This window comes from Blennius ocellaris (assembly GCF_963422515.1).
Source record: "Blennius ocellaris genome assembly, chromosome: 6".
Taxonomy (NCBI): Eukaryota; Metazoa; Chordata; class Actinopteri; order Blenniiformes; family Blenniidae; genus Blennius; species Blennius ocellaris.
Genome location: NC_137655.1, coordinates 14,128,840 through 14,151,559, shown reverse-complemented (window position 1 = coordinate 14,151,559; position 22,720 = coordinate 14,128,840). Strand labels below are relative to the sequence as shown.

The 22,720-nt window shown below is 41.5% G+C and overlaps 1 protein-coding gene across 3 annotated transcripts in view; it reads left to right on the top strand.

The window, feature by feature from the left end:
* dip2a (disco-interacting protein 2 homolog A) overlaps nt 1–22,720 on the top strand; it is a gene marked incomplete at its 5' end in the record, with an annotated part of 81,515 nt that overhangs the window by 44,467 nt on the left and 14,328 nt on the right. For 2 of the 3 annotated variants that reach the window (XM_080498313.1, XM_080498312.1), the window contains 16 exons: nt 1,478–1,549; nt 6,785–6,904; nt 6,997–7,116; nt 10,399–10,662; nt 12,189–12,326; nt 15,488–15,607; nt 16,515–16,712; nt 16,897–16,988; nt 17,658–17,768; nt 18,854–18,977; nt 19,058–19,167; nt 19,625–19,727; nt 20,363–20,427; nt 20,850–20,943; nt 22,057–22,176; nt 22,314–22,428. In XM_080498313.1, coding sequence (XP_080354439.1) covers nt 1,478–1,549; nt 6,785–6,904; nt 6,997–7,116; nt 10,399–10,662; nt 12,189–12,326; nt 15,488–15,607; nt 16,515–16,712; nt 16,897–16,988; nt 17,658–17,768; nt 18,854–18,977; nt 19,058–19,167; nt 19,625–19,727; nt 20,363–20,427; nt 20,850–20,943; nt 22,057–22,176; nt 22,314–22,428 — 1,966 coding nt within the window. Of the gene's footprint in view, nt 1–1,477; nt 1,550–6,784; nt 6,905–6,996; nt 7,117–10,398; nt 10,663–12,188; nt 12,327–13,662; nt 13,705–15,487; nt 15,608–16,514; nt 16,713–16,896; nt 16,989–17,657; nt 17,769–18,853; nt 18,978–19,057; nt 19,168–19,624; nt 19,728–20,362; nt 20,428–20,849; nt 20,944–22,056; nt 22,177–22,313; nt 22,429–22,720 lie in introns of all 3 variants that reach the window. The other variant, XM_080498314.1, reaches the window with a different exon arrangement.

The following is a 22,720-nucleotide window of genomic DNA, read 5'->3' as shown; positions in this document are numbered from 1 at the left end:
TTTATTAAGACCGGTTGATTTTAACTTTGTAAAAGTCAGAACTGGTTGAGCCAGAGATGAAGATGGTAATGTTTTAAATGGGAGTGAACAATGTGGACAACATTAAAAATGACAGGTCAAGTCAGAGGGGCAGAAAAGGTTCAGCAATTTTGATAGCAAACTATATTCACAAGGTTGAGATAGTTTCGACATTTCTGAAGGAGATATGGTACACTTGTAATATGGAACATGTTCGACGAATGTTGTTTAAGCAAAAGCAGGAGGAAGGATGAAAAGACATCAGAGAAGATTCATGGATGTACTGTATAGGACATGGAGGTGGCAGCGGATAGATGGAGGCGGATGGAGGACGAGGGTCCACTGTATCTATAAGAAGAAAAAGAAATTTTTTTTACAGCAGGGAAAAGCAACTGTCAAACTTTAACGTAATGTTTTTGTTTTATTTGAGCATACATCACTGCAGAGAAAATTGTTAGGGTTTTAATTGTTTAAATTCATATACCATATTCAGGGAGGCTTTATTCTGAAATATATTCTGCAGCCCATACCCAGAACCACAACGCCAAAGAACGGTCTTTAACCACAAGAAAAAAAAAACCTGAGTCCTGCAGCAGATGGTGTGGTCCCTTCAGTCCCAGACTCATGGAGTCAGTGTGGGGTTGCCTGAATAGACAGAAACACTCAGACGGCATCAGCCCACAGCTTGGTCAACTAAAAATTATTTGTGGAATTCTTTTTTAAAGGGCCCTTAATTTTTCTGCCTGAAACATTTGCAGAGTACATCCTCTACTGCCGACTTTTTCAGATACCTTTTGTTCTTCCTTCAATTCTGCCAATTGGTGCGTCTTCCTCTGCCTTCATTCAGCCCTTTCTGCATGTATTGTACTTGAATGGCATGGCGAAGCGTCGTATTCTTTCAGAGAATGATAATTCAAATACCATGCAGACAACCGAGTCGAGTTGACTTTATGCTGACAGCAGGAAAATATTAGACGCACCGCACAAATGATCTTTTAAATGCCCCCTTGCTCAGCTGACGCCATCATTCAAGTGCGTTGAAATTTCCTTACGATATCGCATATGCCAAGCGTGATTATTTTTCATGCTGATGTATATGAACAAACGCGGTGTCACATCTCGTATGTTTGGTGGAAAACGACATCAAGCTGGTAGGAGCTGGTTGTCTGCCTGCCCAACCTGGCTCTGGTGCCCCGCGGTGCCAGCGTGATCCTGAGGCACACACACACACACACACACACACACACACACACACACACACACACACACACACACACACACACACACACACACACACACACACACACACACACACACACACACACACACACACACACACACACACACGCACAAAACCAAGGCACGGCTGAGCTAATGACTCATCTCTCTGCCCCCCCGCCTTTCTCTCTTTCCCCCTCTGTCTGTCTGTTCCTCTATTTCTCTCTCTCTGCCTATACAGGGGACATCACTCAGAAAGGCTATGAGAAGAAAAGAGGCAAGCTGTTGGCACCGTACATCCCACAGATACAAGGTAAGAACCACAGGCCTGGAAGGAAATGTTGTGTCTGGAACAGGCTTTTGTCTGCATGTTAGCGGGTGGCAACACAACAGAGAGCAAACTCTTCGAAGTCCACGGTGTCTATTACAAAAGTAGTTTTATTCATATGTAATACTTTTTTTCTTCTTCTTGACTTAAAAGAGAGGGACTTAGAATTGTCAATAAAAAAGATACACCATAGCAAAGAGTGATTTCAGAATTTGTGTGCAGAAATGGAATGTTTTGAAGAGGAAATGGGTTGTTTAATGATATAGGAGTTTCAATGTCCCATGATGAGGTTGCATGCACACTTTACTCTTTTTATTTAGATGTGTCTGCTTATCAGTCAGGTCCAGTGGTTCTGTTAATCTTGGATCTCATAATTAGGTATCTGTCAGCAGTATGTCATACATACTTTTTGAGCTAAAAATGAAAATAGCTGGTCAATCTAAGAAACAAAAGACATATTGGAGATTGAGTGTTAATGGTTTCTTAATTATAATAGTTGTAATAGTTCATGAGGGTACTGGTCTTGATGTTTTTGGGTGTTCCTTTGCTTTGCCTTAATTGCACTGCTAAGCTCTTAATAGAAAGTGATTATGTTTTTGGAGTGTATTACCTTGTCATAAACTCGTTTGTCTTGTGTGCTGTTGTGTTGTTTTTACCAGGTTGAATATGTTGGTTTCCATCTTTTGTTTGTTCAGACGGTGTTTGAGAATGGATATTGTCATTATAGGAATCCAGGTGTGAGCGTCAGGTGCGTCCCTGTGGAGAGAACTTCATATTATAAATGTACACATCCGCTGAATGTATTTTCAGCCCCAGTTGTGCCGTCAGTCAGTCTGAGCCACTGCTGGCAGCCTATAAGTCGAGGTGGTTTGTGGTGAATCTCAAGGAGACATTTCTGCCTGTATACTTCATGGTTCTCCGTCCTCCATGTGATGTCCATAGCAGTTTTTTGGTTTGGCCAGCTCTCACAAAGACAGGCCCGAGTGGAAACCAGGCCATAGTGCGGGCCGCTCGCTCGAGGCTTTCCACTGGAGTTAGCAGGGCTGTTGTATAGCTTGGACGGATCATCTCCTTCATTCTCTTGCTCCCTCTCACTCTTGTTATCACGGACTTATGTCCTTCCTTTGCATTCATTGTTCTGTCTGTTCAGTCTGGATCTTCACGGTTAAAAGTGTTAATGGATGGATCTACTTTATAGAGGAGAAATTGAAAGGCTGTGGAGTGGGTGACATTCTTCATATGCAACACATGGATGTATAGATATGCAAGGATTTAATGACACATCCATTCAGCATGATGAATCAGTGGGATAGGGTTTGACAGCTGCAGCATTTAAATAGAACAATAGACTGTAGGCCTTCCCTGGCCCCCATACAAAGTTTCATAAGTTGTTTTGCTGCTTGTATTTCACATTTGTCATCCATCAGGGTATGGGTGTTTCGATAAATAATTGTTTTTGGTAAACAGCATGTGACCTTAAATAAGTTAAGTAATTTTTGTACTGCTGCAGTTAGGATACAGGTATGTCATTGACTATTATACTCATATTGACTTCATGGCTTCTAATGCAATTAAAGCTTTATTCAAATAAGCACCATTCATCAAGCTTGCATTTTGAATATATTTCAAATTTCTTAGTCTGATTCATATGCACACACCCCAACACCATCATGCATGTAATTAGCAGAGCATGTTCGCTCTCTAGGAAGTGAGACAGACACGTGTCATCAGCCACCGTGCCCTTAAGGAAGCTCCGCCATCAGACAGGTGGGAAAAATTCATCAGGATTCACTGTAAACCAATAACCACATCCCTGTGACGGCGCACGCCTCTGATTGGCTCCGTATGCTGTGTCTCTGAAGTGTGCTCTGCCCAGCAACCGGGTCTGATGTCCTGGCTCTGGCTGATTTTATAGACCCGTCTCCTCCAGGAGCTGAGCCTGTGGAGAGGCTGGAGTGTGACTGGGCTGTCAGAGCGATATAAAGGCACAGCATATATTAATGTGTCTATCCATCCTCAGGAGGAGATGTGTTGTGTGTGTGTGTGTGTGTGTGTGTGTGTGTGTGTGTGTGTGTGTGGGTGTGTGTGTGTGTGTGTGTGTGTGTGTGTGTGTGTGTGTGTGTGTGCGTGTGCGTGTGCGTGTGTGTGTGCGCGTGTGTGTGTGTGTGGTTGTGCAAATGAGTGTGTCAGACTCCACGTGCTGCGTGTCCTTAAATGTCCCACGGCCTCATTTTACCTCCTGCAATATTCGAGAGTGGTGTTGTTTGGCAGATTTAGTAGAAGTGTGGAAATGTTGCTCAGCTCTGCAGTGTGTTTGCTGCTGCTGTCGGAGAGTTGCTGACTGTGTGGAGCGCACTGATCCCCACTAAGCTGCCACTGAAAGCCCGGCCGGCTGGTAGCAGTCTGGGTCTCTGGCTGGGTCTGGCTGGGTTGGGTGTCTGATGGGTCAAGGCTGATTGAGGTGTGGTGGGACTCTTTCCCCAACAAACTATTTACTAACTGGTATAAAAGCACGGGGAGCTAATCGTTTTCCAAGATTGTAGCTGCAATACTACTTTGAAAGACTAATTTGTGGGTTTTTAGTGGAACTATTCTTCCACTTGACCAGGGATTTTTAACAAAACGTGGGCTGCCTTTTTTTCAGTGGGTCATGGTCCATAGGCTTGGATGAAAATGAAAGAAGTTCTGATATAGGTCAATGCAGTGTTTGGAAAATGCATTTTAGGAGAGTTTAATGTTTTTTTTTTATTGAGTCTGTCAAAAAAGGCTGAAGTTTTTGAAGTGGAGAGTTTGGGTTGTAATTAAAATGCAGCCAATGAACTCGATGTTTTTATTTACTCTCGATGTTTTGTGTTGGCACACTGTAATACTCTGTTTGACCTTCCCAGGTTTAAGCTGCATCCTATTTTAATTGAATGAATTTGAAAGTCAGATATTTCTCTCGATTTGTTTTGCGGCTTGTCTCTCAGATGGCACTTTGAGTCATGGTTGACGTTCTTTATTCTAGTCTCAATCAGATTTTTTTGGTCTTATCTCGCCCATTTATTGGTTTGTTGGTTCATGGCTAACAAAATGTAATATTTTCATTTTACAAGTCGTTCATTATCAGCTGGTGTTGGATCATAAGGAATATCCGTTTGTGGGAAGAAATTGTTTTTTCATTGTTTCTGACAAAAAAAGTTCATCAGCAAAAAAAACAGTCAGGATTTCATAGAGATCAGCGCTTATTGTTTTCATCAGCTGAGTTCTCAGATCGTGCTCTGTTACCTGTGCAAAGACTTGACTACATCACTTAAAGAAATCCATTGTAACCACATAGTGGCAGCAAGACACTGTGAGTTTGTCTCAGATGAAAGATAAGCAATTGTTGTGATGTATTCAACTGTGGTTCAAAATCAGTTATCTTAAATCATCCAGCAAGAAGGGATCACTGACAGCCTTTCACAGTTGTGCGACCACAGGCTGAGATAGTTTTCTGATATTGTGAGAAATGTCATGTCCTCCGCCTCACTACGAGCCACAGCTGCTACCATCCAACGACAATGAAAAGGATCGAAGTGACATCAGTTCTGCACCAAAACAATAGATGGCAGATTCATAAGGAGATTAAAATGCTGGTCCACGTCCACATTGTCTTGCTCGGTTCATCCCAAGAGTTCTCCGTGTACATAAATATTACAAAATCAACTGCTGGATTTTGAGTTTGGTTTGCTTCAATGCATTACAACATAATGTTATTATTCTTGCATATTGAAGTACGTTGTAGCCGTCATCGACTTTGATTTAATGGAAAGTCAAACTTACTGTTGTACCAAAGATTATGAAATTCATGTCACACAATGTAGCAGCTGTCAAACCTATAAGACTCCGAAAGTACACCGTCTGTAGGAGCTGTAGGAACTTAGAATATCCTCAGTACGCTGATCTTATCATAGTTACATTTGTATCTAAGAGAAAAAACATACAACACTAGTTATTATGCACTAAACCATCTGTTGATTAAATACTTTGAAAGATGTACACAGAAATAACCAGAACTTGAACATTTTAAAAGTTTTTCGCTGAAAATTAACACATTTTGGTGCTGTAACCGTCAAAGTTTTCATTCAAAGCTTTCCGATTTTACTGTTCTTGTTTCCAGTCCATGAAAGTGGATAAATGGGAAGATGTAGTTCTGATGATAAACACATCAATGAATCAGCCTGTGTAAGAAGATCAATTACATTTTGGATAAATTCTATCAAAATAAATGTTTTATCATTTTGTTCAGCATGAATTATAGACATGCATTGAAACAATAGGAATATACAAGTTGAATTATAGTGGAATTGGCTTTTCAAGGAGCTTTATTAACAGGATGGTACTCAGGACAATACCAAAATAGAACAACAAGAGGACTATTTTGTGTTATTATTCACTTATGATGATCAACTGGTTCTCAGTGCACCGCTTCTCTTTCTCAATGTCATGCAGCTCATCCACATTTTCAATGCAGCACAAGTCACATTTATCTCATTTGGGCAGATTAGGCATTTTCTGTGCTATAGGATAAATATTAATTTGATTTCTTCTTCATACTTCTCCTTTGTGTGTTCATTCCTCCTTAATACATCAAATGCATTGCAATAGTAACTTCAGAAAAGAAAAGAAGCAGCGCCAGTAATAATGAAGTTTGTGGTGTGACCTTCCCTCAGGCGGTTGTCTTCGGTCTCCTGTCTGATGCTTACCACTGGTTAGTTAATGAGGCTCAGATGAGGATTGCATAAGCACAGAGATGAATCACTGCCTGCATCATGCGGCGGACAGTGAGGTTGACAACTCTCGGAGCTTGATTATTTTAGAATGCTGCAGTTACAAGATGTTTTCTTCTTGACATTCATGGTGCTTAATCACCTCCTCTCAGTTATGTCTATGAAATTTGCATTTGCCTCCCTTGGAGCTCGCAGGCAGCCGTGAGCTTTAGAGTTGTGAGAAAGGCTGGATTAATTAAAGTGAATACTTTCTCGACTCCCAGATAACTGTAGTCAAAGAAAGCTGTCTAAGTAGGGATTTACCATTAAGCCTGGGCATACTTGATCCAGTTGAGCACCATTTGGCGCCGTTGCTTCCTGCCCAGAAAACTGTGATTTTCCTTATGTGATTTTCTGATACTGCTGCATTTTTATCATACACTTACAGTTATAAAATATCACTCTTTGCTTTTCTCTTGTTACTGTGCAGGTGTAGATCCGTCTCTACAAATCGACAACAGGATCCAGACCTCCTCCCAAGCTGTGCTGCCAGGCTCCAAACACAACAAGTCTCGGGCAGCCAACACCCGGGATGAACGCTTTAGATCTGGTAATCATGTGTTTGTGCTGCCAGAAAGTTTTAAATGTCTGGTGTTGTTTTCCTCCATGCCGTAGTTAAACTGCGCTGATGTATTTCTTTAGATCTGCACACGGAAGCTGTCCAAGCAGCTTTGGCAAAGTACAAAGAGAGGAAGATGCCCATGCCCTCCAAGAGGCGGTCTGTGTTAGTTCAGTCATCGGTTGAAGCATGCACCCCGCCAGGTGAGACTTCTGCTGCTTTAAATCCACCTCTGCCAGATTTATTAAACGCGTGTCCACAATCCAGGTTCATGTTCGCAGCAGGTTGTTGTTTGTTTTTTGTGCGTTCCCATGAGTATTGGCATGTAGGACGCCTACTATTGTACCCAATGAAATTTATGTTGCCAAGCATTTGTTACTGGGAGAAAAGGAGCCGTTTGATGAATGTGTCCATTCTTTGTGATTATAATGGGCTCAGTTCTCACTGCTGTATTTCCCAGCAGTCCTTCCCACATGAGTTGCATAATGAATGTATAATCAGTTTTTTTTTTTTTTTTACCATCATCGCAAGATGTTGACTTTTGCTTTTATGACAGATTGCATTGTGGGTCAGACTTTGTCAATCTGCAGTTTCTTTCTTAACAAAAAAAAAAATAGATTGCTGGGACCCATAAAAGTCATTTTGTATTTCTTCCAAGCTCTCAGTAAGTTTCTGTTTGAAATTTTGAACTGTAGTGGCTTTATCATTGCTGTTTGCGGTGGGGGGCCTCAAAGCCTCAAGTCTTGGATAAAGAGAGTGGACACAGCAGTGGAGCAAGTAACCGGATTAAGAGCTCAGACACTGGAGTTTGAATAGGAGAAAGATAAGGACTCATCGTGGCTTTCTTGAGTTGCTCTGTGCCATCTACAATAATCTACTCTGATAAGATGCATCGGTGTGACAGCGAGACTCCAAATACAACAATACTGCAAAATTATTTGACACTAGCGAGTACACCTATCTTGTGTGCAAAATGTTTCAATTATAAAGAACTAATATGCAACCTTGGTACTAAAAGACACAGGTAGAAATTTTTGTATCCCCCCATTTTGTTTTTTTTAACTCAGGCACTAATTTATGCTTTAATGTAGCTGGCATAAGTCAAGATGATGTGTTTATTTGTCAACATATTAATGTACTATTAATAGCCCTTCACCTAAAGCCAATCATTTTGTGATCCTGACTTCTCATCCCTGCAATATTATCACTAAGTTCATTGTTTTGTTCCTCTTGTATCTAAGACCCCTGTGCTGTTATTAAGAGCATCTCAGCACAACACAGACAGCTGAATATTATACAATTACAATATGATGACTCCCCTTTTTCAGACTAATTCCCAAGAAATGTAAAAGAAAAAAAAAGATAAAATAATTAAAAAAAACTCAAATTAATCTTAAAAAGTAACTAAAAACATCCTTGCAGTCAGCTATTTTCAGTGAGCGAGAAGTAAACTCATGCAGTAGTTTTCTGGTCAGTTGTACCCTGCATGAGAGAGGAAAATGAAATAAAATAAACGTACTTATGGCTGAATCTAGAAACGTGTCATCCAGACTCATAGCCTTCATTCTGATACCCACCGGTATGATGTGACTTTAGCCAGCAGGAAGTCAAAACGAGTTCCAGTCAAGTGCAGGACTGAAGATTCGTCAACACACCCATCTCTTATTGATGTGATTCATATCTTTAATGGTGCATAAAATAGATCTTGCATTTGTCTCCGCTTAGTATTTCTCTTTAATTTTTGTTCTCAGTCTCCTAATCCATCTCCACCAGCCTGCCCTTTTCCTGTCTCTCCTTACTGTACGTTTTTCTTTTTGGAATTCTTTCCCCCCCTGACAGATATGTCTTTTTTTTAATCTTGTGTCATTTTCAATCTTCCCTACCTCAACTTTGCAATTGTTCCCTGACCCTCCCGTTCCCTCTATCTGTGTGCATCTATGTCAAGGTCATCAAGATAAGCAGAGGGATTGGAGAGAGAGGTGGAGAGATAACAAACAGAATCATAAATGTGAGATCACCCCCATGAGTACTCTGGTTGTAGAGACATTAAATTGGTTTGCTATACAATCACACCTCCTCCGGCTTTCCTCTCGCAACCTCGGCAAGGCCAAGAGGAAGCTTGAAGAAACGTGGCAACGATTTTTATAGTGTCTCAATTGGTGGAGTTTTCCTCCAAGTACTTCCAGCAAGTGATTAGCAGGATTAATTACATGAAGGCTCATTAGTTTAGAGAACATCCGTCAAGCATGTGTTAATCACAGTTTTCTTAATCTCTCCGTGTTCTAAATATCTTTCCCTTTTCTTTGTCTCAGTGGATTTGAATGTTTTTTTTTCCTTGTATGAAAGCTTTGTTTTGTATTTTGTATAATATGCTCAGACACTTGGTGCAATTTGTTTTTTGACATGTGAGGACATTTATAGTTTACTTGGATTGCTGCTTAGCGATTGCTGATCATATGGTGACTGATGAGTGAGAGGCAAAAGGCAATTCCTTTTATCCTGGTTTATGAAATGGTTGTTTCTGGCTTCAATGTTTGAGGTGTGTGAATGAATGATGGCCAGCACATTTAATGAGTTCTCTGCAGAAAAATAGAAAACCCACGACCAGACTGCTGTTGTGTAACTAAAAACAGAAGTCATTTGTGAGAGCGAACTGATAAAGTGTTGATTTGAAATGTCTCTTCAATTGTCTTGAAATTATACTTGTTTGGGAATTATTTTGAAGAGATACCAGCTGCTCACAGTTGCCTTCAGGGACCAGGAGTAGAATTATCAGGGGCTCAGTATGAGTCCAAATAATGACACCTGAAGCATGGTTACATTTGGAAGTGTAGTGTGTTTATCTACAGTGTCCGTTTCAGCAATTACATCCAAGTATTTTTTTTTTTGGTATCTAAAATGTTTTTTAATGCGCAACATTAAAAAAAATTGTTATTTCTGTCTTGTGGCACAGTGGGTTCAATTTCGGGCTTGAGTGAAGATGGATGTTTATTTTGTTGTCTCTCCACTCTTTCACAATTAGGAATTATTCTGATTTATCTGTTTCTGACAATATGACACATTAAAGGGGTAATTTTATGCAAAATTCACTCTCAAATGTTTTTTTTTTTTTTTTTAAATGTGTGTGCTCCAACAAGCGGATCAGAAATCAAACCTTGTACAGTGTAATCGGTGGTTTAGCCAATCACTTTGACCCTCCCACAATTAGGCAGCTCTGATCAGGCACATTGCACCACAAGAGGAAATACTTCCTCCTCTTCCCAAGATGAGCATGTGTGAACCAGAGCAGATTCTCAATGCAACTCATATGATCCAATATTCAAATGAATGAAAATGAGGAAAAAGCGGGATTTGAGGCAAAAAATTTGAATACAACATTTTTGGACCAAGGAGATTTGTGTGAAATTGTTGAAAAGCTGTCTAATATTTATACATACTATACTATAGTTATTGATGCTGCCCTGTCTTTGCCTCGTCAAATGCAGACACCTCCTCAGCGTCGGAAGACGAGGGCTCGCTGCGCCGGCAGGGACGTCTGGCCACCTCGACACCCTACCAGGGCCACAGCCACCCGGCCGTTGAACACTGGTTCAACCGCGTCATCCAGGGTTCCTCCACCTCATCCTCGGCGTCATCCACCTCCTCCCATCCAGGAGGGAGGATCGTCACCAACAGCTCGGCCCACGCGGCGCTCAACGCCAACACTGCAGCCACCGCGCTGGCCGACCTCATGGCACACACCCAGCTAGGTCAGTGACATACTTGAGCCTCACATGCTTTTGGTCCATGTACGTGCTGTTTCCTGTACTTTAAACTAAAACGCAGGTGTACTTTGAGTCCTAAAGACCTGGATCACGGGCCGAATATAGAGTTTCTTTTAATCGTTTGTTGCCGTCAGCAGAAATTGGTGAATTCTATCACTGTTATCCAGCACGATGGGAGTTTTTTTTGTCATCTTAATTCAACATCTTGACCCGAATTATGTTTCGCAGACAGTATTTTCTGCAGCTTGCTCGCAGACAGCATTGTCCTGCACGTCTGTTATCTCCCTCAAGATGCATAAAGGCGCTGGATGATGGCGAGACAAAGGGAGCCAGAGACAGTTTTAATTCACGTCTTTCTAATTAGTAGTTGCCGTCTGCAGCCTCGCTGTCATTCACTCGTGTGAGAAAGCTGGGAGCCACATCTCTGTCAGAAGTACTTGTTCCGTGTGACCATGTGAGTGTCACAAGCCAGTTAATGAGATTCAGTGGATCTATCACATAAAGAGTCTCAGCAGCAGCAATGAGAGATGGTGTCTAGTGAGTGTGTGTCTCTGTGTGTGTGTGTCTCCGTGTGTGTGTCTCTGGCTCAATGTTGTCCTATTTGTATGGAGCTGTCTGGAGCTTTTTTTTTTTCCCCCTCCGGCTCATCTTTCCTCAAGGCTGCTGTCATTAAGTAGCAGCAGTGACTGGCGCTGAATGAAGCTGTAAATAAATCTCCCATATTACACTGCTCCTTCGCGCCTCAATCATCAATTCTGTCTGTCAGTCACTTTAACAGCACACAGGGACGACTCGTATGCTGTCATACATTGGCAACACTCTGAGCTGATGTGAATGGATATGAAAAAACAAACAAAGCGCTAATTTTTTAGTGCAGTTTAATTGTGATTGTTGCAATTGCAACAGTTTTAGTTACAACAAAGGTTTTAAATGTAAGGATGAACTGGCCCATATACTGTAAATCATATTGCTCAACCCCCAACTATCATATTTTGAAAGTCCTTCTAAAATAAATTTAGTTTATTATTTCTCCTCAAAAATCGAAGAAATTATGCTTGGAAAAGGCATACCCCCAAACCCTCCACTTGTCCTGCCCCCACCTCCACCACACTTAACAAAACTACTACAGTAGAGCTTCAATGGTAACAGGCTTTCATTTTAAGCTCCACTTCTTATTGCACTAACTCAACCATGTTTATAGACATCCTGATTTTTGATTTAAATACATGTTGATTCTTGAGTTCTATATGAGTTGCGTTGCTGATATGGGCAACTTATTATAAAGAGGTATACGAAGTAATGACCATTTCTGAGATAATTTGCCAGACAGAATTGTTTGGTACGCCCATCATGGCGTTTTAGAGGTGAAATGTAAACTCAACTCATTCAAACCAGCAGTCAGAGAAGCTGTTTTGTTGGCGAATCCGTGGAGGAGAGTTTGATCTAAATGCCACAGCCCAAATCAGCCCAGCGTTTGACCTTTTAACACCCGACACCCCCACTCGCCACAGATAACCACTCAGCACCCCCCGATGTGACGGGGCTGTCCGAGCGCTCCTCGGTTCATGCGGAGCGGTCCCAGGTGGCCTCGGTGCGAGGCGTGTCCCGCAACTACAACCACCACACCAGCGTCATGGAGACCGCAGATGGTAAGTTCACGCACACACATACAGAAAGTCTACTCGCTTTTCCTCTCTCCCCTGCTGTCCGTCCCTCTGTCTTCTCCTCCGTCAGTCTGGCACAGGCTCCTGACTGACCCTCTCGCGTTGCCACGGCAACAGTGCACCTCCTCAACCCCAACTATGTTTCTGCCTTAACGTCTGATTTTGCGATCAAATGAAAATTCTGTAATGCTGAACACACAAGGACATCATGTCTTTTGATTCTTCCACTTCTTTGAGGCGCGGGAGTGTTTTGTGCTCATCTCTTTCTGTGTTGTTACTGAATCTGTTCAACACACGGCTTCCAAATATTCTCCGTCATGCAAACAGTGTCTCTTTCTGGTTTGCACACGGCACTGCTGCCGATGTAAAGCAGTGGAGGTTGTGTAGTGGGAAGACGGATCACCAAAGAAATATAACAAGGAGGATCGTGTCAATAAAATACAGTTAAAGTGCATGACACCCATCCTGTCAGCATGTCCGTCATGCTGACAGTCTCCTTCACAAGGATAAAAAAAACAAAAACAAACAAAGCCTGAAATTTTGCTGTTATATGTTTACAGTTGTGGAATAATATACATGTGGAGCTCTACACTAGGATGTGGTTTTCAATGTTTTTCTTTTAATTGATAATAATACGAGCTGTGATGTGCAGTTTTTTTTTTGTTTTTGAATTTGCTGCTGTGTTTATGTTTTGGTCATTTTACTGTAGTACAGTGTATTGTAGTTTAATGAACTTTTTATTGTTATTGCAGTGGTTTACATGTTTTTTGTACTCGACTTTGTAACACTGATTTTGAAGAGTCCCACACAAATAAACTTGTGACTTTACCCATTGCCATTTGGTTTAAACTGACTAAGAAAGAAAAGTCTTGACCACCTGACTGTCGGTGACAATAACATCCATCCATGTATAAAAGTAGCTCCATTGGTCCATTGGCTCTGTTAATAACCTCAGCTTGTAAGCTCACTTTCATCACTTTCCTTGAATCTCAGCTAATGCTGATGAAAGTGATTCATTCTATGGTTTATTTAAATAATGGGCTAGTTTTTGATTTACCTTTTCTATTTTGCCTGGTTGTAAAATAGTTATTTTGAACCCACACATCAAATGCAGGATTTCTGACATGGTTTAAGATGAATGACAAAAATTACACAAACGGGGGGGGGGGGGGGGGGGGGGCGCTGCTGTGATATAAAAACTCTTGTGAGCTGTTCATTCTCCACTCTCACCTGAATGTGGCTGCTGGTAGATTTCTCACACATTCCCACACAATGTGAGCAGGAGTGTTTTCATTGACATCCTGATGTGTTTCTCCTCTAGGCTGTGAGTGGAGAGGTGAAGGATCCCTCACTTTAATTGATGGTATTTATAACTGTTCCTCCAACTCTGTGGCAGCCTGCTGTATGTGCACTCTGATGTGCGTGCGTGTGAGTGTGTGTGTATGTGTGTGTGTGCGTTTTATGCTTTTGCCTCCACCGTCAGGTCTGGCACTTGTCCAAACCGTGTGTGTTTTACAACGATGTATGCAAAGCCGCAGTCGGTTCAGTCGTACACTGCTGTGTGTGTTTGTGTGTCTTGTTTGCAGGGGTGAGTGCATTGCACAGCATTTACAGTGTATTGTATTTTCCACTGTCGCTAACCTGAATGCACTCAAAATGGACTTGTGTTGAAGCACAATGTGTGGAAAAAGGTCTTTTGTGTTATGTGTGTGACTTGTTTACTCGGCCTCGTTGTGAATACTGAGCATGTTTACATGCTGATCTCTTATCATGAACTAAAAACATTTCGAGTTTGTGTTTGAGAGTTTTAGTTATGAGGTGGCACATGAATCTCTGTGCCTCTATAATCTTCTAGAGATTGTGAAGAAGTTACGACCGATCGGGCTAATGCTGCATTTGTTTCCTGTCAAAAATATGTATGCATAGAATAACAATAACCTGACGTACCCGGGCTTACACTACTGTGCAGACATGCTTTGTGTAGCTTTCATCCCTGATTAGACTAAAACCAGTGCCTACTACCATACTCATTGTTGTCCATCATGAAATAAGGGAAATGTGAGCTTAAGCTCAGCTGAGATGTGCATGATCAAGCCTCATTAATGGACAATGTTCAGAGCCAGGATGTCGACTTGCTTTCTAATTGGCCCATCAGGTGCTGTTCTGACCCCCACATGTCCACTACCGGTACATCTGTCTCTCCGCGAAGAGGCAGGGTCTGTCTTAGCTGGGCTTATTATAGTAAGACGGATCAGGCAGGCTGTGTGCAGCTGTGGCCTTCAGCTCCTGTGGCTGTCTGGAATGTCTGACACAACCTGCCCCCTTTCGAAACCAAGTATGAATTCATATGATGGAAATGATGGAGTAATTGCAGCATGAGGCCATATTCAAAATATGAGGGCAGTCTAACCCAACATTGTCCCTGTTTTATTCATTTAATGTCTGTTATTCCTCGCTTTCTTTCATTTATACATCTCTCCTGCTCAATTATTCTTCTGTTGTCTTGGCATGGATCCATGTCTCTCAGATCAAGTTTTCTGAGCGGGTTCTTCATTTCTTGTGTTTCGGGAAACAAAGATGATACAATATCATATTAAACCAATAGTTTACGTATGACTGGAATTGAGGTTAGCGCCTCAAAACTTCAGCATAGCATTACACGAAACACGCACCTTTGGGAACACCTCATGAATCTCTCGCTGCAGAAGGGACGATTGAATTTTTGTTGCCTGGCAGTGCAGCGGAAGGTTTGCTAATTCTTTAGGCCTGTGAGGTTTGTCAGTGATTTTACAAAATCCTGACAGGAATACCGTGTCCTGCCCGTGACTGTAAAGGACAGTGTGGGTCACTGTGTTGTCTCGTCACAGTGTGTGTGGCAGCTGAGTTTCATTAAACCGCCATGCTGACCTTTTTTCCTCTTCCTTTCTTATCTGCCCTCCTCTTATCCATCCCCTTCCCCTTCCCTCATCAATCTTTCAATCTGTCGACGCATGCTTTTTTTCCCCCACCTGCTCCATCTCCTCTATCTCCACGCCGATATTCTCCTTTTCACGTCCGTACTCCTCGCCATATCTTTGTTCTGCCATGTTTATCCCTGCCCTCTCCACAATCCTTTTCCTTACATCCTCTCCAAACTCATTTTGTAGGTGTTCCAGTCAACAGTCGCGTCTCCAACAAAATCCAGCAGCTGCTCAATACGCTGAAGAGACCAAAGCGTCCGCCACTGCGCGAGTTTTTCGTGGACGACTTTGAGGAGCTCTTAGATGGTAAGCTGACCTGAAAGTAAAATTGCTTTCATCAAATCAATGAAAAGAGTATTCTGTCATATCAGCTGAAACAGTCCTGCAGCTTTCAACCACGCATTTCAACTCCAGTAGTCATGTAATTATATAATTATTCTTTTAAGATAACAGCTTCTTACTTTACCAGGCTTCTCTTAAAAAGCAGTCAAGATACACTTTTAGATCAGTGGTACCTACTTTGTCCCTCAGTGGAGTGAGGACCTCCAGCTATGTGAGGGGCTACTGCACACGCGCGCACACACACACACACACACACACACACACACACACACACACACACACACACACACACACACACACACACACACACACACACACACACACACACACACACACACACACACACACACACACTGTGGACAAGCCCTTTCAAAGCATTTCCTCCATTCCAGCCAGCCCCTCATTGGTTTTGGGTGGTACTCTGCCACTCTGAATAAACTGCCAAAATATATGTGTAGCACAAATAGTAACACCTCAGCAGGTAATTTTAAAGCCAGTCTGATTTCAGCGGACGCTGTGGTATGGTGGGCCCCGTTGGCATGTGTGGTCCAAGTAAAGAAACGCATTGCAAAGGTGAAATGGCAGCAGACCAAACATTATGTTCCTTTTTATGGGTGTTTTATCTGCTGTGGTTACTACTGGCAAGCTCAAGTAAACAGTACTGAGTTCAACTTTTAAGAGTTGGGAGTACAGTAATAAAGACTCACTGTATATCCTTTTGCCTTTTTCACATTCCCTTTTTTTTTTTTTATTTCACATTTTTATTCTGTGTTCCTATGTGGTTAAATGTATAAAATCGCCGTTCATACACATCGAACCACCTTGTGAATATGTTCCTTTTCCTTTTTTCTTTTTTTTTCTCAATGATTAGTCCAGCAGCCAGATCCCAACCAGCCAAAGCCAGAAGGCCAGCAGATGAGTCCCCTGGAAGGAGAGCCTCTTGGGGTGGTCACCAACTGGCCTCCCTCCTTGCCAGCAGCCTTACAAAGGTGGGGCACCACTCAGCCCAAGAGCCCCTGTCTGACAGCACTCGACAACGCTGGCAAGCCCATCTACACACTCACCTACGGTAAGTGTGGACAATTGGCTCCGAATTGGAAATAGAGATGCCAAATAATAATGTCCTTTTCTTTCCCAAGGAGCATGCTTTTGTTTTGTTTTACAAGGGGTGAAGAATAAAGTGCCTCGGCCTGCCTCTGGACACATCGTTTTGCAGTCTGCTGCTGTTTCACATTGTGTATTAACCTCTCTAGGTAAACTGTGGACCCGCAGTCAGAAACTGGCCTACACTCTTCTGAACAAGCTGAGCACAAGAAATGAGCCATTGCTCATGCCTGGAGACAGAGTAAGTCATGAAACCATGAGATCAATAATATCAGCATTTCACAGGTTGATTTACCAGAAGCAATAATTATAAAAAAAAAAAAAAAAAACTACCAATATAACAGGTGAAGAATTCAGTCACTAAACACAGACCTTGAAATGCTACTGGGAAAATGAATTGAGCAAAGAGGAAATGTTAAAAATGTATGACATCTCTGCAGTTGTTATCAACCAGCAGTCAGTTGGTTCTGCTCAAATCCACACATTCTTGCTCCATTTAAAAAAAACGTTAACATATCATCAATTGGATAGTTTAATTGAGTTTTATTTCCGTACATCAAATAGATGTGCACGTACGTTCCCTTTCAGCCTCCTGCAACCAACCTTGGGGTCATTAGATTTTATCTTTGACATTTTGTTGGAATGAAATTAAATTGTCGGCCAAAAATCAACCAAAAATGATTCTAATGGAGCCTTACCTTTACCTGTGAACATGCCATCTCTTCCTTTTCTTTTCTTTTTCTTTCTTTTTTTTTACATTTGTTTACAAATACAAGTGAAGGGCTTTCAGGAAGAAAGAAAAAAAAAATATCTTCACATTCTGGCCACATTGCAGAATATACTTCTTGTGTTTCATTTTTGAGAAATTAATGTTGAATATTGTGTAACTTGTGTCTCTCTGACACTGTAGGTTGCACTTGTGTTCCCCAACAATGATCCTGTGATGTTCATGGTGGCCTTCTATGGCTGTCTCCTGGCAGAGCTGGTCCCTGTGCCTATTGAGGTGCCACTGACTAGAAAGGTAAGGATACATGTAAAGTACAGTGTCCTTGGACTGTGTGACATTGTGCTGTACTCATCTAACCATATCAGAGCAATGCTGACCCCTGCTGGACTTGCACAGCCTTGGGAGCATGATATGTTCTTAAACTTCCTGTCTGTCAGTCGGACTTCAAAATACAGCGACAAAGCTTCAAATGATTAAAGCGCATTTTGCATTATGACTTTCTTCTGTCAATATTTTGCATGTCACTGCTAGTGTTGAATAATATAAATATGTCTTGCCTTTAACGTTCCACCTTTACTTGAATATCTCATTGATTCTCAAGAGTATCTCGTCGCTGATCCATCACTGACAGCAACAGCAGCATTATCATCTCGTAAATGTTTAATTACAGAGAATTGTAATGCACCGCAGTCTGCAGCACATCCGTCAGCTCCAGCCGAACCAAGCACATCCATGTTAATTGCACAGGCTGAATATTAATGCCTGCCCTTGATTGCTCTTTATAAGTGTGCTGTTGACAGACGCTGTGCTGTAATTAATGAGATTTGAGTGAGGCGAAATGATGTGAAATTCTCGTCAAAATATTAGATCGCACGCCAACTATTCTCAGACACTCCTTCACATTGCCAGCTCTTGTCATTTCTCGGCTGCCTTGGTATCTCTTTAATTCTTTTTTTTTTTTTTTTATTATTATCCTCTCCTTCTTCCTCTTTTCCCTCCAACCCAGTCTCCCACTTGTATTTATGTTTTTGCCTTTCTGAGCAATACAGTTTCCCCAGCATGTATCTAGTGTTAAGCTAATCAGCACAGCCAGTCAAATATGAGCAAGTCTTGTGTCAGATCTTGAGCTTCACTGCTGCCACAATCCGTCTTTGATGCACAGCAGTAAAGTTTTTAATAGTGATTGGATGTCACTCGGTTTTCTTACCTGCTGCGTCTTTTGTGTGCGATGTTCTGAGGTTCCTCCTGCTTCAGCCATCAACCTTCTTCTCACAATCCATAGTTTCCCCTCAGTGCATCCTTTCACACTGCTTTACAAGCCATGAATGTCATTGTTCAACACTGGGTTGTTGTTTTTTTGTCCTCTTTGGTTCTGCCAGGATGCAGGAAGTCAACAGATTGGCTTTCTGTTGGGCAGCTGTGGCGTCACATTGGCACTGACGACCGACGCTTGTCAGAAAGGCCTGCCCAAAGCACAAACAGGGGAGGTAGCCACTTTCAAAGGTACTTGTCTGCTTTGCTTCCACCCCGACTGCGTTCAGTTTCATTGGGTTTGTACTGATTTGATATCTCTTTCGCTGTAGGTTGGCCACGGTTGCTGTGGTTTGTGACAGATGGAAAACATGTTGTGAAGCCTCCAAAAGACTGGCATCCTCCAGTCCGGGAAGCCAGTAATGACATAGCTTATATAGAAGTAAGTGCACCTTGAGTAAGGAATGTGACCTGATCATCTTAATAAAAAGGAGAATCATTTAGTTATCCATATGCATATCAGGTCCAAAACTATTTGGACAATAGCGCAATTTTCAGCATTTCAGTTCAGTGCACCTCCACAAGAGATTTGAAAGGGAAAGAAATCATGTTGATGTACTTGAAAAGTCGGCTTCCATCTTTATTGTAAGGTATATAAGTCTAAATCTCGTGAAAAGTTTAGAGATTACAAGAGCGGAGTTCATATTTGTACCCAAAGTTTTAAATTGAGCAACAGAATGGTAGAATATCTATAATTTAACACTGAAAATATCCACTCACAGCACATCCTGATTGTTGTATTCAAATGTGTTAGTTGGTACACTGAGGTGAATTGCTAATTAAGAAAAAAAAAAAAAAAAACTTTCTTTTTTTTTTTTATGTGTGTTTCTTTCATCTAGTATAAAACCAGCAAAGAAGGAAGCACCATGGGAATCACAGTGTCACATTCAGCCATGTTGGCTCACTGCCATGCCCTGACACAGGCCTGCGGATACACTGAAGGTGAGAGAAACTCTGGTTTAGCTTGTCATTTATTCAGACCTCATTGAGGCCATTTGTTAATTAATTCCTCTGAGATGATGGTGATGATACACTGTTTGTTGGGACTAAACAGAGAGAGGAAACTAAACCTCAAACTAACTCTGAAGAATATTAAAGAAATATATGAGGCTAAAATGAATTGGTCATTTCTATTTGACTGTTTCTTAGTGATAGAGTCTGTTTCAGAACAATGTTCATGTTAACTGAATAAACCTGCTTTATGTTCATCAATACCAGAAAACCCCCTTCTCATTGCTCGCATACCTGATCAGGTGTAATTATAGTTTTATATGTTGCTCAGTTTGCTGGGTTTAATTATGTCAGACCTCGGTCAGATCTGTTTAAAAAGAAAGAGAACGAAAGGCACATTTTTTTCCCACCGTGTCCCAGATTTTCCTCTAAATAAGCACCAGAAGCCCGGAGAGACTCTGCAGGTCTGTTTTTAAAACTCACTTCGGAGTCTCACTTAAGTCCCTACAGACAGAGGCAGCTTTATACTGCTGAGCTTTTTGTTTCTGTGTTAGTGAAGAATGGAGTTTTGAAATATTCATTTCCTTTGTTACCTCCTAACCTTGGTGAAATCTTTGAATTTGCAGCTGAGACTATTACCAACGTTCTGGACTTCAAGAGAGAAGCAGGATTGTGGCATGGGGTCCTCACTGTAAGTAGTCTCGAAACCTCGGGTGAAACTAACCGGATGGGCTTAGAATCATGCATCGAGAAGATCTGGACTCAGTTTGATGAAAAAAATATTACTTTTAAAGATTCTCCTGTGAGCGCTTTAGCAGTGGAGAGTTTCCAATCTAGAAAAACAGATCCAGTCCAGCTGTGAGTGACAGGTTTCAAGTTATCCATGGACTTTACAAAGATATAATACATAACTTGGTGGTACATGTTTGAATTCCTAAACTGGCACAACAGTGACACAAGCACATTTTTTATTTTTTTATTTTTTTTATTTTAGGGGGCTGATGATGCAGTCGTGTCAAAACCTGCAGCATGTTTATCATGACATCATGCAAATGTTTTTCATGTCTGAAATACTTATGCTGCTTATCTGATGTTGTGCCGTTGTCATGGCAGAGCGTCATGAATCGGATGCATGTGATCAGCATTCCCTACTCGTTGATGAAAGTCAACCCTTTGTCCTGGATACAGAAGGTTCACACATACAAAGGTATGGCTCAGTCTGTTTGTTGCATCGTATGATGATATGTCACAGGAGGATTTTATGTACGCTAAAACCTAACTAGTCTGAGTACTTTACAGCCCCCAATGTGATAACGCTGCAGCCAATTTCTGAAAAACAAATTGGAATGAAGAGATATTCAGTATTTGAACTACAGCCTCAGGAATTAATCCTGCAATGATTTGCTGTGCTGATATGAACAATATAGTCCTGTTGATTCTGTTTAGAAAAAAAAGAAAAAAAAAAGGATGATTCAATAAGCTTTAAAATATAGACAAATATATTGTCACCATACCAGACAATGTAAGGATGTTCTATATGAACACATTAAACTCAGCACAGCACCAAGCTCTGGGTAGGTTTACAAATGACAGAACATCTATGAATGGATGCATAGTTTTTTCTTTCTTTTTAAAAAAAAAAAAAAAGCTCAAATAACTTTATTTAGTTGAAATGCAAATTTGGTAGTTCTTTGAAATATTGCAGAACTTGATTAATGCAGTCAAAAATTTTTTATTTTTTTGCAGACCTTACCAGCTTACAATCCTCAACTGGTTATTTAGTGCTCATAAGATTTGTAATGGTAACACACCATCAGGTGACAGCAGACACATTATGGTCGTTTTCAGGTATTTGGTCCATTTCAGCCTCAGGAGACTTACCTGAGAGCTAATTACCACCAATGTTCTAATGTTTTGGTGAACTTCTGCAGCATGCAGCAGGATTTCTATGATCACACTCAAAGAAAAATACTGCAACAACTGAAAATCCACAACAGATCATATTTAATGCAACAAACCCACTCATGGTATCATCAAATCACTGATTTGATGGTTCTTACTGCACAGTTACAAGTGACAAAAAAAAAAAGTTTGTTTCCCTGCTTGTCTAACGGATGTGGAGGACGGGAGCAGCCTGCTGCACTGGATCAACGTCATGTACTCCCTTGGCTTGAACTTTGGTGAATCATCTGATGGCAGCCGAATCAGACTGTCTTGCTATTCGCCATCGGGTTTTGTGATCTGTGATCAGGCGGCAGGTGTCTTGATTGTGTGCTTTCATTGTCTGTTTGTCTCTCTCTCGTTTGTCACCCCTGTTTAGCGCGAGTAGCGGTGGTGAAGTCTCGGGACATGCACTGGTCTCTGCTGGCCCAGAGAGACCAGCGAGACATCAGCCTGAGCTCACTGCGCATGCTGATTGTTGCAGATGGAGCTAACCCATGTGAGATCATCACTCTTTTGATTAAAAGAGGGAAAAAAAACACCCTGGAGTCTTAAGATGTTATTATTGATTTGCTTTGTTTATCTTTGCTTATATTTGTGGTTTGGTTCAATCTGTGCGTGTGCGTGCTCCCACAGGGTCCATATCTTCCTGTGATGCCTTCCTCAACGTGTTTCAAGCACGTGGGCTGCGACCTGAGGTGATCTGTCCATGTGCCAGCTCCTCTGAGGCCATGACTGTCGCCATCCGCAGGTGAGAATCTGTTACTGCATCTGATCACAGCAACAGCATCCTGCCACCCTATCACAGTAAATCTGAGTTTGTTTGCAACATCAGCTTGATCCTGCAGGGAGGAATGGAGATGTGCTTTTTTTTTTTTTTAGTAACACAACAGCAGGCTGTAGGATTTCAATTCATGCTGCTGCTCATGTCTCATGTCAGTTCTGGAGGAACGATTCAGAATGAAAGAAAAGTTACAAAAAATACTTCCAAGTTGTTTTTTTTTTGTTTTTTGTTGTTGTTATCAAGGCACATTTCATATATA